Here is a 15,252-nt window from a genome sequence, read left to right as displayed (position 1 = left end):
GCCTCCTAGTTCTGGGATTACCTCATGCTCATCCCATTTTATCCTTTTGTCATTGTTTTCTGCGTTTATTTCCTCTCTCCACTTGTCATCATTGACGAAAGTTTTGTGGTCCCAAAGCAATACTTTATAATCAGTAACTATCAGCTAGTAATATAAATTTGGATTTTTCTAGTAGTCACATTAAGAAGATAAAAAAGAACAGATAATGAATAAATAATAAATAATGAAATATATATGTATATTGTTTTTGTTTTTGAGACAGAGTTTCTATGTGCAGCCTTGGCTGTCATGGACTTACTTTGTAGACCAGGCTGGCCTCTAACTCACAGAGATCTTCCTGCCTCTGCCTCCCAGAGTGCTAGGATTACAAGTGTATACCACTAAGCCCAGCAATAATATATATTTTATAAAACCTACAAGAAGAACATTATGACAGGTGGCTGTGGACCCAGGGGCCTCTGCTCAAACTACTGCACCAACCAAGGACAATACATGCAGTAAACATTGAACCCCTACTCAGATCTAGCCAATGGACAGGACATTCTCCACAGTTATGTAGAGAGTGGGGACTGAATCTGACATGAACTCTGGTACCCCATATTTGACACTTCCCTGTGGTGGGGAGTCCTGGTGGCACTCAGAAAAAGGATAAGCAGGCTACCAAGATAAGACTTGATAGATGGCCTATGATTATAGAGTGGGGGAGGAGGTTCCACTCTGTCACAGACCTAGGGGAGGGTAATAGGGTGAAAGCAGGAGGGAGGGAGGAACAGGTGGATACAAGTGAGGGGGAAACAATTGAGATGTAATCTGAATAAATTAAATAATAAATTAAAAAAATATATTATATAATGTGACAATGTGAGTTTTAGCTTTCAACATACAATTTGTAACATTTAAATTTATATTTCCTCCTTTTATATGAAATAGTATAAATCCAGAGTGTTTTTTATGATTAAATCACATCTCTGTTCAAACTAACTGTATTCCAGGTATTTAATTGCCACAAGTGACAATAGGATTGGGCAGTGTAGTTCTTAGTCATGAAGCCCAAGATCTTTAACAGTTTTAAGACTGAATAAAATGCATATTAATTAAAATTATCAAATGTTTTCATATTGTCAGCAGTATATCCATGGCATAGGTTCCAGGCAATTCTCAGACCCTAGGGTTATGAGGAACTCTCAGTAAGAGTCAGCAAGCTCTCTAGAAACATTGCCAACACAGGATACTTTATGTTCTGAGCTAAAATAAAGTAGATTGAGCTTCCAGTCTAACCAACATTCAGATCTCAGAGTTTACAATAATTCTTAATTCCTGTGGTAGTTGTGTTTCTATGGTCAGGGGAGCTCTGTTCACACTCAGAGATTCGAGATGATGACACGATCTCAGCCAGCACTTTCCTATCACTATGGTAAGGAAAACATCTGTGGGCTATACTTAGTCTAAGGCACATTTCAAATAGAAACAGAATCAAAATGCCAGGTTGTGGGTCAGTGGTAGAATGTGCTTCCGAGAATGACTGAGACCTTGGATTCACTTCCTAGTACTGCAGTGAGAAACACAAACACACAAAAAACCAAGTCAAGGAATCCCGCCACGATGCCCACAGACACCATTCAGCCTCCCTGAGTTCTGCATAACTACACTGTGTGGACTGGGGAAAGCACCAGCCGCACAGCATGAGGACCTGAGGTGGACAGCCAGCAGGCACAGAAAAGGCCAGGCGTGCCTGCGTGTGCCTGTAACCCCAGTGCTCAGAGATGGAGTCAGACAGGAGGAAGGGGCTTCTTACTCCTTTTTTATTTTAACTTTCTGGATACAGAAATTGGATCATATTTTCTGAAGGCTTCCCTACCTTCTGCATTTGGATGATTGGTACAATCTCATATGTTTATTTCTCAGCGTCTTGTGTATTGCTGGGGGTAGAAGTTTGATTTGCTTCAACTCTTTGTTGAGTGACTTCATTATGATGTTGGGTAGTTTCCCCTTTATGATATTGTCAGAGATGTAATGTTTGTCAGCACCATAGAGGTGAGACATGAATAGGTTAAATTTCGTGGGCGTGGTCCATCCATTGCGAAGGTTCTCTGCATTTGTTCCTTGCTGACATTGATGATCACTCCCCAGGTTGTATTAATTGTCAATGGCAAATGGAGACTGTCTGATGCTAGCCTTCCATCGTGTCTTTTGCAGCTGATACACTTGGCTAAATAAATTTCCTTACTGATGTCTTAGACTTTATTCCTTCGTTTGTCTCTCTGGAGAGTTAAATCGTGCTTTCACGTTCTGTAGAAGCAGTTAACACTGTTATTTGTTAGGTTTTTATGAGATAATGGATTCTTATATTAGAGATATTATCAGATAAATATACTCATTCATTTTGATATTCATTTGATTATCATATCTTTGTCTTATCACATTGGCCAGGGCATCTCTCAACATGACTCTATCAGTCTACCATCCTCAGTCAGTCGTGAGAAGGACTCAGAGAGTGTTTCTCATCCTCTGAGAGTAAAGATTGTGTTACATTATGTCAGGGCTTACTGTAGTAATGTGAGAGTTGTAATAGTACCTTAGGCAACCATTGGTTTTGTGTACAACTTTAAAGCATCAGTGTGGCCTAATTTTTCATTTCATTCTAACGAATATGTTGTAATCTTTGTTTTGCTTGAGCTTTATTTGACAAGTTGATTTGAACCAAAGAAACCTTACATAGCTTTTGTAAAACAAATTATGTGGATTTAAATTGTAAAACAACTTAAAATCTGAGAATTAACATAATTTTAAGTTGTAAAATAATATCATATTGCTACATCATCATTCTGATGTTTTCTCTGCTTATTCAAGAAAAGAGTGTGGTTATAATACAGATTTATATATTTTCTCTAGAAGCTTACCTTCTAGATAATATGGATGCATTTATTCTGAATCAACAGAAGGCATTTGGGGCCCTACTGTGTAACTTCAGGTTCCCTCCCAACTTGTAGACTCTTAGAAAGCACTGTAGGTGTAGTGCTCCTTGAGACAGAAGATTGTTTAATAGCTGTGAATATTGTTGGGTCTCCACACTTTCCTGGGCGGTGTTAAAGGCGTTGTCTCCCCAGGTCACATAGCTGACCTGCAGCTCCCTCTGGGGCATTTGCAACAGAACAAATGCGCACACACTGCCTTCTGCTTACAACTTCGTGTTGAAAACTAACCTTCATTGGACTTGGTTTTAGGAAAGCCCTTTGAAGCCCTTTCAGATAATGCTTTAACTTTTCAAAAATCAGTGGAAGCTATTGTAGATGTTGCCATTAAATTTCAAACCTGGTGTCTTTGCCTATTGGTTCATTTTGTGGCGATCGTTTCTTTTCACTGCCTTTGGGGGGGAAATGGCAAAACTCAGTCTCTACATCTTAAGAAATAATTTGTAGGAGAGGTGTTTTCCAGCCCTAGATGCAAATCATCACACTTATCCTAATTGTTTCCTTTCCCACTGATGGTACTCCAGACCCCGACCTACGACCTACACACCTCTCAGATGAGCTCCACAGGGCGGTCATTTCTGCTGTCCTAAATGGGCAGGGTCAGGATAGGAGCCAGAGCCTTGGGACACAGGAGAGCATCCCTGTGTTGTACCCACTTTCATCATTACCCAAAAGCCTGTGTTTTCACTTCCTGTACTGTTTTTCTCTATCATTGGTTAATATGTACGGAGTTAAGGGTTGCTTAGTGGGATCTACTGTACGTAGTGAGAAAACCTTGGTTGTTGACATTTTACTTTTGACTCCAAAGTACGTCTTTGCAATACACAAGTTGTTCAATGATTACTGTAACAGTATTTGAAGTTTAAAAGGTTGGAATTCTTGCCAAAATAAAAATTATTTGTATTTTGTTTTGTCACATATGGATAGCCCTCTTAGCTCTGAGTAGTAGGTGTCATCTCCTAGGTGATCTTGTTCACATTAGCTGTCTTTGACTGTACAGATAGATTTGCCTTAGCTTGTGAGAAGAGAACAAGATTGCCCGAGGCTTCTCAGTCTTTTTAGCGCATCCCTTTATTAATATCTGGTAATTTGAGGCACCATTGTCCAGCCTTTCAGACTGTCAGTGGAAGCAGCTTAATTTCTATTGTGTTAAAAACCACTTGTGTTGTTTTTTAATTAGTGTCCAAATGCTTTTTCTTTTACATGATTGAGTAGAGCACAAATTGTTCTAGTTTCCCAATTTTTTAGATCAAAATTAAGTTTTTTATTTGCCTTGCTATTATGCAAACAGTGGAAATGTTCTCTCTGCTATTATGTTATTTCTTAGAACTCTCGGCATCTTTCATTCCCTGATCATTTTGTATTTTGAGTACTCTGTCAGTACTCAGTAATAATACTTGCTCTCCTATTTTTAGAGCAGCGCTTTCTTAACAGATTGCTTTGTATTCAAATGAGCTGTGTCATCACCATGGAAATAGTTCTTCACTAGAAATTTTAGTTAATAAAAAACTTAGCCATTTAAAGATGCTTCCCTTCTGTATCTTTTGTTTCTTAGGTAACTTTCAAAAGCCAGACTTCTCAGATGCAACTCTCAATGTCTACTCATTGTTTAAAGTGCTTTCACGGTTATGCTATTTTTACCTTAGTCCTGTATAGATAATCTTTGTGCAAAGCAAAGATTAGATAATAAAATGGGAAACTGAGAAGAATTTAAACCGTGATATAGAGTCTTTAGAAAATATATTAGAGGTTGAAATATTAACAGTTTGAGCCCCATCACCACCACTACAAACATGCAGGGTTTTTTGTTTCTTGTTTTTTACACAGGATTTCTTTGTGTAGCCCTGGCTGTCTTGGAACTCATACACCAGACCTGAACTTACATAGATCCACCTACCTCTGCCTCCAGAGCATTTACCACACCAGCCAGCAGTTTATTATTCTTTGTCAATCTGGATATTAATTGTCATTCTTTCTAGCCTTTTATCTATACTGAGGACTCTGATTCCAAGCAGCTGTGTTCTGTGGTAGAGTTAGCACAGTGCTGTGCACAGAACCTTTAAAGTCAGATGCCTGGGGTTGCACTCCATATCTGCCACAGTCTGTAGATCCTTAGGCACCAAAGTCAGCGCTATGTTTTGTTTGTTTCTTCTTTGAAATACAGGTTGTATTAATTTTTCTAAAAGTTATGGGGAGGATAAGTAATCAGGCCTTCCACATGCGAGCAGGCTGCTTTGTTGGTTCTGTGATTTATATGAGAGGAAGTAGACATGTTTCTCTAGTCTGGTAGTTTGGTATCTGTATATTTCACACCTTTTTTATATCAGAAGGGAAGTGACATTTCAATAAGCTGTAGTAAGGAATCAATTTGTAAAGGTGAGAAAGTGTGCCCCTGAGGATCCCAATTCAATACTGATGGCCTTGCTCTATCTAGAGGAGATTAGACGGTGCTCAGTCTACTTAACTTGCTCAGACCTGAAAAAAATCATTGATGCCTCAGAACTAAGATGACTGCATCTCAGTTACACCTGATAATGTCTCTTTCTCGCTCACTTTCTGTTTATCACTATCAAATAGCTATGTTTTATCCCCTTATCCCATCCCGCCTGAGGGAAGGATTTATTTGACTCAGGGTTTGAGGAGATGCTGTCCACTGTGGCAGGAAAGATGGCTGGATGGCTCCTGTCATGGCATCTACTTGCTGCATTATGTCAGTGTCTAGGAAACAGAAGGAACTGGGCCAGAGACCCACTTTCTTCAGCTTTGCAGTCTGACAAAGCATCACCACTAGCTGGGGGCCAAGCATTAAAGCATGTGAACTTGTAGGGGACATCAAATCATGCTTTATCTCTAACTCGCTGTCATTGGACAAAGTTGACCCTAAAAAATGTGAAAAAAGCCACAGACATATTGTGGAAAAGGGAAGAAAGGATAGAAGAGATTTGCTTTAGTTAAACCTATTTGGGGTTTGAATTTTGAAAAAAACAAAACAAAACAAAAACCCAAGTATCACATGAGTAAAATTAACCCAAAGCAGAGAAGGGTAGCCACTGCTAGTCTGACCCATTCTTAGAATTTATGTGAAAGAAGGTGCTATTCTTGTACCTTTTACCTTTATTGTGTTTTAACCTTTTAAAAACATAATTATATCCATTTAAAAACATAGCATACTCATAAAAACATAACCAAAGGAAAAGTCTTGTCTTTAAGGAAAACTATATTTTTCTCAGAGAAACTTGTTATGATTTTTATGTGTATATTTGAAATTATAATTACTCCATTAAAACTCAGAAACACTTGAGAGCACATTTGTGGATAGTGGAGGGTTGGAAGGGCACCTGTTAAACGTTAGTCTGTGTTGTGCTTGGATATACCAGATAGGGCAGCAACGATGAATATTTTCCTTGTCTAGGAAATACTGTGGCTCTTAAACTCAGAAAACGGTTATTTTAAACAAGTTTACTATTTCCTAGGATTTCCACTTAAACAGAGTAAATTTGGAAGAATCTACAGGAGTGGAAAATTCTCCGGCTGGTGCTAGACCAAAGAGGAAAAACAAGAAGTCTTACGATTTAACTCCAGTTGATAAATTTTGGCAGAAACATAAAGGAAGGTAAAAGAGAAAATATCAGCAGTTAAAATGTTTATCCTTTAAGCAGAACCGAAGTGCTGCTGGACCTAGGATACAACATAAAGGGCACTGACACAGTCAGTGACAGCTGTAATGACATCAGTCACAGACGAGTGTCAGCATTAGTTTCTTCCTGTCTCCTCTGCTTTCATTAGTTGTTTAAAGATCCATTTCTCTTCAGAAGCTAATCCTGCAAATTGCACGGTAGTCTTTCTGCTACCAGTTCCACGGACCTGTCTCTCACTTGAGTGTGTGATAGAAAAACTTTAGGGTTGTGGTTTTCCTTTTTGTTGCATGCTATCCCTCAAATACACCCCATACTATATATCCGGGAGGCAAGACCTAAATCTAAAGTTCAGAGGTTTATTCAGTCATGAGAAATGACGAGAGAGAAGATTACAGTGTTCTGCCACACAATGTTGTAGATCAGAGTGGACATCCTATCCCATTGCTGTGTCCTTTAAAATACCTGATAGTTCAGAGACTGCTGGGAAAGTTATCTAGTCCAGAGAAATCATTCTAAACAAAGAAAAACGTTATTTCTTTAAGAAGTAACACAATGCTTGTCATTGGCGATTTTGGAAGGATGTGTGTCTATAAAGATATAAGTCTGTTTCTGCCCTTAATCTGGGTGCTTTGGGGCCTCATCTTTCAGTGTTTAAAGAAAAGTCGGAGATAACTGTAGTTTAACATGCAGGGGAGGGGGTTGTATGTTTAAGCTCTTTTTTATACTTAGAACTTGAAAAACAAACGAGAAGAAAGCCATGTGGATATAACAAAGATTTGGCTTCTCAGCAGAGAGCTGTTACTATCCTTTTGTGACGGTGGTAGTTTGAGATACTATTGAAATATTTTAAATATTGTTTACTTTGGAATTCTGTGTCTACATTTCTTTATCATCAGAGAGGCATTAAGAGGTATTCAAAGTGCTCTCTTCACCAGTAAGGATACTAAGAGTACTCAATTAAGGATGATATTTTAAAAAGGTTGTCATTATAGTTAAATGGTCCCTCTGACATCTGCTAATTTTGGTGATAATATTTAGCTAATGCTTAATATACTTGACTTATTTGTCTTCCTTTGATTTTCAGTCATGTAAGTAAATAAAATATTTTTGTTAATATGTAGTTGAAGAAAAATATAATATCAATAAAAAGGCTAGAAGTAAAATTTAAGGCTTTGCAGATGTATAATTATGATGCACATTTTTAAATTACAGTTTTATGTTTGCCATTTTCTATTTATGTTATATATAAAATATATTCAAAACTATTTTTATTAATAATCTTGTATATATTTCAAAATATCTTTTAATTTTTTAATCTTGTGCAATGTTGTTTCAGTCCATTCCCAGAAGTCGCAGAATCAGTCCAACAAGAACTAGAATCCTACAGAGCACAGGAAGATGAGGTCAAACGACTGAAGAGCATTATGGTGAGATCCTGTTTGGACCCCAAGAGTGAAGTGTAGGAAGACCATCTACAGAGGTTTAGTAAAAATGTTTCCTTCCAGCTGTGCCCGGTGGCACACTCCTGTAATCCCATCACTCAGAACCAGAGGCAGGCAGATCTCTGAATTCGAGGCCAGCCTGGTCTACAAAGTGAATCTGTGACAGCCAAGGTTACACAGAAAAACCCTGTCTTGGGGGGGAAAAAGTTTGCTTCCTTTTCCTTCATAAAAGTTTAAGATCATTTACTACTTGAATAACAACTAAATTATTGTCAACTTACTTAAGGTTGTTTGTTTTTCAGGAACTGTCTCACGGCATAGGAAAGGCTAGTCTCAGACTCCTGGCAGTCCTGCCTAAGCTACCACACCCTTCTTAGGTTTCTGTTTCTGTTTTTAGAAAAACCATCTAAATATTAAGAAGAAACTATATTTTAAGGAATGGAGTGTGATTTGAAATACTATAAGTAATATCATTAGTTTTAGAGATGTATACCCCAGGATGGCTTGCTCTTCTGTACCGTGGTCAGATTTCACCTGTGAGCCTGAATCCTGTGTTCGCTGCAGCAGATGTCTGAGCAGTTCGTGTATGACAGTGCCAGCTGACCCTTTATTTACTCTCCTACTAACGTGGCGGCTGCTACCTCTTTGTAGATGTCAGAACATGTCTGCTTACCCTCCGAAGGATACTGTTTATGCTGGGTGACCGGTTTATTATTGCTTATCAGTAATATTTGGAATATGTTGACTTGGGCCTGTGAATTTTAAAGTTGTAAGAGCCTTTTCATCCCTTCACAGGGACTAGAAGGAGAGGATGAGGGGGCCATCAGCATGCTTTCTGATAACACTGCCAAGCTCACATCAGCTGTCAGGTGAGTACACAGTATGTCTCTTTTCAGTCTTCCTAATGAGGAGATTCACTTTGGATATGAAAAATCAGTAATAATTTTAATTATAGGGAACAGTGGGTATGAGCATATGTCCCTCTAAGTTTGAAGAACTGAGTGCTTTGAACACATTTAGGCTGATTTCTGTTCCTCTCACATACAGCAGAGGGGATTTCCAGATTGAGTTAATTTTAAGAGGAAAACAGTATTAGTGATAAAGTAGGGCCTGCCATCATTAATTTTGCTGTTGCTACTGCTATTTTCTTAATCCAGTTGAAACAGGTTTTCAATACTTTTATCTAATTAACTATTGATCTTATTTTATTCTGAACGCCTAAACATTGGAAACAGAACGTGAAACTGTAGAAGTAATGTGTTATCACCAGATACCGTAAGATAACTGTTCACCTGGATTGAAGTGATGCACGTGGCATGTGTTCAAGCCAGAGAGCTAGTTCCGGTGGCAGGTTGATTGGTTGCTTTGATTCAGTGTTCTGAGTCCTCATGAAGCACCAGCAAGGGTTTTTGTATTAAGGTCTGCATTATTTTCATTAAAAACTTGTGGTTAATTTTAAATTTTTTGTAATTTGTAGTTCTTTGCCAGAACTCCTTGAAAAAAAAAGACTTATTGATCTCCATACAAATGTTGCCACTGCGGTTTTAGAACACATAAAGGTAAATGTGACTCCTCCCTCCACGGTCCACTGATGTCTGTCCTTTGTCTCGCTGACATTGTAAGGTTTAATTACAATGCAGCAGTGCTAGGTTCATTTTCTAGGCCTGAGGGAACCTATGAACCCAGCAAGACCACTTGACTAACCAGTAGTTGCAGTGTGGTCCCTTCTGTGCTGCAGCATCTCTATACGTCTCTACATTTGCTGCGCTTGCTCTGTTGTTAGACAGCTATGTGTACAACCATGGGTATTGCATACTTTGATTCCATTTTGTTTGGTGTTTGGTTTTACAGGATAATTCAGGCTGACCTCAAACTACAATCCTCCTGCCTCAGTCTTATTAAACCCTTTTCTCTTCCTTCTTGTCATCATCATTGACCAAAGTTCAGTGGTTCTAACTCGGTGTTTTCTAAGCATATATAGTAACAGTTGCCAGTGTAATTTTAGGTTTTTCTAATAGTTGCATTAAAAAGGCAGAATGAGTAAGTAAAATTTCTTTGAGTAGTATATTGTACATAGTGCTTAATGTCCAAAATATTAGCATTTCAACACATACTCTGTTTAGAATATGAGACCTTTTATGTCCTCTTTTATGTGTGAGATCTGGCAAGTTCATTGTATATTTACATTCATAGCATATCTCAGTTCAAGTAAGCCTCAAACCCTTGGTCTTCCTGATATGGTACTGTTTAAAATACACAGTAATTACATAATGTATTTGTGTAACTGGTTCTGAAACTTTAGGTTTTAGATGTCTGTTAACATGAACCACCTCATTTCCTCTCATAAGACAGTGATTCTTTAAGCAGATATACTGGAACTTATCGGTATTGTGTTCATAGTTCTTTATCTTCCAGCTGCAGTACAGGAGCTGGCTTGATGAACCCTTCAGTGCTCTGCTGCTGTTAGTTCTCAAGGCATCCAGTGTTAGGTCCAGTGGCCAAATGCCAGACTCAAACACTGCTCTCCACTCAGCACAAGCAGTCAAACTGTTCTAAAGGATGAGTGTATGTGTCGGTTGCCAAAGATGCAGAAAGTACCTTGATTTGAGGGTTTGTTTTTGAGAAGGGACTTAGACATTTTATTTGTTAAGGACTTAACAAGCCAAACCAATAGAATAGAATTAATACATAGATAATGCATATTTTGTAGTATGGAATTTCAACCTGCATAGTTTGTATTATTAATATTCAGTATTTTAAATATTCTCACACGTATAAAATGTAATTGTGCAGTCTGTCTCCACTTTCTTATGTTGCACCTCTGTTAAATGCAGGGGAAAAACAAACAAACAAACAAAAAAAACAAAGCCCCAACAAGAAGAATAGTTCACCTGTTTCTGTGAGGTCATTGTCTCCTGAGGAGAAAACATACTGTATAAACCTGGTAGAATGCAAGACTATAAACCCAATACAGAAAGTAAAAAGTTAACTGCCTGAACTAGTAAAATAAACATCCTGTGGTATTTCTAATGAAGTATAATTGTGTGCTTTAAGCTACTCATTTTTTCTGTGTGTGCCACTTTGCTGGCCACCTTGTGAAAGTAAATAGTTAAAAATAAACCCTAGGAGCTGGAGAGACCGTGACTCCGTGAAGGCCTTTATTGCTCTAGTAGAGGCTCCCGGCATGCCCTCAGCTCTCTATAACTTATTCCATGGAATCTGATGCCATCCCATGGCCTCTGAGACCACACATATGGTACATAGACATGCATGTGACAAAATACCCATACATATAAAATTTTTAAAAAATTTAAATTCTGGGAAGTGTGACAGTTGTTTATAGTCCTGTGAATGCTTTGAAATTTAACCCCATCCTCTGGGGGGAGGTCTTTTGGGGGGTGGCTTATACATTTTGTTCCTTTTTTTAAAGTTTGTTAATTCTTACATGTTTCCTGACATACATACATACATACATACATACATACATACATATTATCATAGCTGTGGAAGTCAGGAAAATACCAAGCTCCACTTCTGCTACTAAACTAGGTTGCAAGACCCCAAGTAGCTAATTAGTGTACCTATGGAAGATTTTGGTGCATTTTTGTATATCTTTATAGTTGCATCTTCCACCATTTATCTTTATGAATATACTGTTTAGTAGGTCAGGCTAGAATTTTTGGTTTTAGAACATTTGGTTAAAATAATTTACTTGTTTAGTCATGTTTGTTGAGTAACTATATATTTGGTCGGGCTCTAAAAATGCAGTAATAAACAAAACAACTTCTCCTATAGCTTAAGATTGCAGTGGCAATAAATATAGTGGAGAAAAGATGCTAAGAAGTGGTGCTAGAACAGCAAAGCAGACAAATGGGTGGTATTTGAGCTCTGACTCACTAGAAGCAGCCAAATAGTAGAGAGCTCACAGGCAGCCCTTCTAGGCAGAAGGAGCAATAGACGCAAAGGCCTTAAGACAAAGTAGAAGGTGTGTTTGAGGACCTGGAAGACTACAGAGCTTCTCTGAGGAGACAGTGATAGAATGTGAAGCCCAAAAGGTAAAGATTTCATTATGGTAGAGTCACGTGATGCTTCAAGTGGAGAGTCTATTGAGCAAGAGGCAGAGAGGAGAGTTCTGGAAATAGAAAGCTAAGAAAAACAGTGCCCTACAAAGTACAGTTTGCATGTGAAATTCCTCTTGGTTGTCATTTCACACTAATGGTTTGGGTATGTGTTTAGAATTGGCTTATGTCACAGAGGCCGTCAGTGTGACATGCTTTGATATGCTGTCATTCCTGACCTAAGCACTTCTGCTTGAAAGACCCTGTGATTTTCAGAAAGTGTTTAGTCGAGGGTTCTTAATTCTTCAGAAGAGGCATTTTATGCTAGGAGCCAACGTGTTACTCGAGATTACTAGAGTGATTTTATATTTTAAAAATGTGTACAAGATAAAAAATACTTAATAAAAAAAAAGATTGAAAAATAAGTAACCATTACCTTACATTCCTGTAAGTAACCCTAATAAAACTTACTGGTTCTTTAAATAAATAAATAAATAAATAAATAAATATTATGTACAAGTAACCTCATCAATCAACAATCAGGAAGTAGGAAAGCCTGTACAGTAGAAAGAAAACCATATAAGCAGAAGTTTAAAATATAGATTATGTAAAACAAACAAGCATTCAGCAATCATTCCTTAGTTTATTAGATCAAAGTGAACTACTAGGGCCACTTAACCCCCCTCCCAAAGATTAGTAAACTTCATTGAGAATATTTCCCCAATCCTTACCCAGCTAGAGTGTCTTGTAATGTTCCACCAAAACATCAATTACAGACACTCAGGAAGCAGAGGCAGGCAGATCTCTGAGTTTGAGGCCAGCCTGGTCTACAAAATGTGTCCAGAACAGCAAAGGCTACACACAGAAACCCTGTCTCAAAAAACCAAAACAAAACCATTAATTATAGGGCTTCTAAATTTTTAAAAATTATTTATGTTTTGTGTGTTTGTGCACGTGCATGCTGGCATCAACATAGTTGTGAGCTGTCAGGTGCGGGTGTTGGGAACTGAACTTAGATCCTCTGCATGAGTGGCAGACACTCTTAACTCTCTAACACTATGTCTTTGGTTTTAAATTATGAGCCTTCATTTATCTTTGAGTGGTTTTAAGTTTGCATAGGAAAAAAAGAAATAAGATTGATCTTGCCTAGTATGTGTGAGGCCAAAGGTTCAATCACTATGAGGTGAGATTAGATTGAAAAGTAAAAACAGCTTCAGTGCACCCTTTTATTCACACTGATTTCTCCCAGTATTGGTATCTTGCATTAGTGTGTCATGTTTGTTACAGTTTGGTAAGTCAGTATCAATATTAATGCATTATTGTTAGGTAAAGCCCTTAGTTTACCTTGGAAATCATTTTTGTGTTAGGTATTCTTTAAGTTTTAGTAAATGTATGATGGCATATGTCTAGTGCAGTATCACGTGGGATAATCTCAGGGTCCTAAAATCACCTGGGTTCCACTGTTCATCTTTCCTTCTCCCTGTACCTTCTCCTCTACCTAGAGACCTAGTAACCATTGATCCATTGTATTGTATTTTCTAAAATGCCATGTCAGAATCATATAGTGTGCAGCCTTTTCAGATAAGCTTTTTCCACTTAATATGCATTTAAGATTCCTCTCATCTTTTCATGACTTTTAGCCCCTTTGTCTTATTTCTGAATAGTATTCTGTTGTGTGACATCATCTTCTACTCCCTCTAGCAATAAATGAAAGTTGTGCTTGCTCTACATCCCTCTCAACATCTGCTATTGTAACCGAGATGTGGGGGTCCGTCATCATTGTAATTAGCACTGATGACATATGACACATCTTTTCATATGCTACTTTTCTGGTAAGGTGTCATTCATGGACCATGCCTTTGGTAGTGTATCTAAAATCTCATAACCACACCCGTCTAGCTAAATTTTCTTATAATAGACAGGACTTTTCTCCTATCTTTTAGGTTCTCTGTATTTTACTAATCTACTGTGTTTAGATTTATGTGTGGCTTTTTACTTGTTCTAATGCCACCAACTGATTTTTATCAGAATTTAGTTAACTATGTTTCTATGGGTTTGGGGCTCTCTCTTCTCCTAATGGTCTGTTTGTCAATTATTTCACCAATACCACACTAATGATTATGATATCCTCTCAGTAAGTCTTATAGTCAAGTATTATCCTTCTTCCAAACTTGATCTCCTTCATTAATCTGTTGACTGCCATATATCGCTTGCCACTCCATATTATTCCTAAAATTGTTTTATCAATATCTGCATGATAATTGACTGAGGTTTCTATTAGGATTCTTTTAAGTCTTCAGGTCAAATCAAGAGGGACTGACAAACTGACAGTGTTGTATGCTTTTTTCTGTGATTCTTGAGAGTTTTTGATGCTGATATAATTGGTATAGTTTTACTTTAAGATTTTAGTTGTCCATGCTGGCATATCAGAAAGTTGGTTTTTTGTTTTTTAAACATATTACTTTGTATCCTACACTTTTGCCATTGTAGTTATCCTGCAATTTGCTTACTAGTTCCAAGACTTCTTTGCTGTTACTTTTCTTTGGGCAGTCTTGCAGTCTGCTACAGAAAAGTTTCTTGTTTCCTACTCATTCAGTATCCCTTTTATTTCCTTCTTTAATTAACTGTGCTGACTAGGCTTTCCGGTTGATGGCAATTTTAACATTCTTGCCTTGCTCCAGACCTCTTCACCATTGCCGCCCTGTTTTCTAGAATAGATTACAGGAAGTTGGTATTGGCTTTTTGGTGGGTCTTTATTGTTGTTGGTGGGTTGTTTGTTTTGGAATTTGTAAATGTTTGGTAGAATTCACTAGTGTTACCTTCAGAGTTTGGTGTTTTCAGATTTTGAAGGCAATTTATTATTTGCTACATCTTAAAAAATAGACAGACATATTCATAGTATCCTCCTTAAGTAAATTTTGATGGATTATATCTTTCAGGAAATTGATTTTATATGTGTTATCAAATTATCGAGCTTGTGAATACACTATTGTTCAAAATACAGTTTTACCTTAATGTTACTGATTTTAGTAACTATTTCCTTTCTTGTTGGGTTTTTCATATATGACTACAGACATATCAGTTTAATAGGTCTTTTTAAAGAGTTAGCTTTTGGTTCCTATGAGTTTTGTCTTCATTTCTT

General features: G+C 37.6%; 1 protein-coding gene across 1 annotated transcript in view; it reads left to right on the top strand.

The window, feature by feature from the left end:
• Window positions 1–15,252, top strand: part of SCFD1 (sec1 family domain containing 1) — a 64,949-nt gene that overhangs the window by 24,580 nt on the left and 25,117 nt on the right. The window contains exons 11-14 of the mRNA XM_084791814.1: window positions 6,446–6,585; window positions 7,947–8,037; window positions 8,848–8,921; window positions 9,530–9,611. Of these exons, the coding sequence (XP_084647940.1) occupies window positions 6,446–6,585; window positions 7,947–8,037; window positions 8,848–8,921; window positions 9,530–9,611 (387 nt within the window). The remainder of the gene's footprint in view (window positions 1–6,445; window positions 6,586–7,946; window positions 8,038–8,847; window positions 8,922–9,529; window positions 9,612–15,252) is intronic.

The sequence above is a fragment of the Acomys minous genome (assembly GCF_964271855.1).
Source record: "Acomys minous genome assembly, chromosome: 8".
In the NCBI taxonomy this organism is placed as follows: Eukaryota; Metazoa; Chordata; class Mammalia; order Rodentia; family Muridae; genus Acomys; species Acomys minous.
This window is presented reverse-complemented; position numbering and strand designations above follow the sequence as displayed.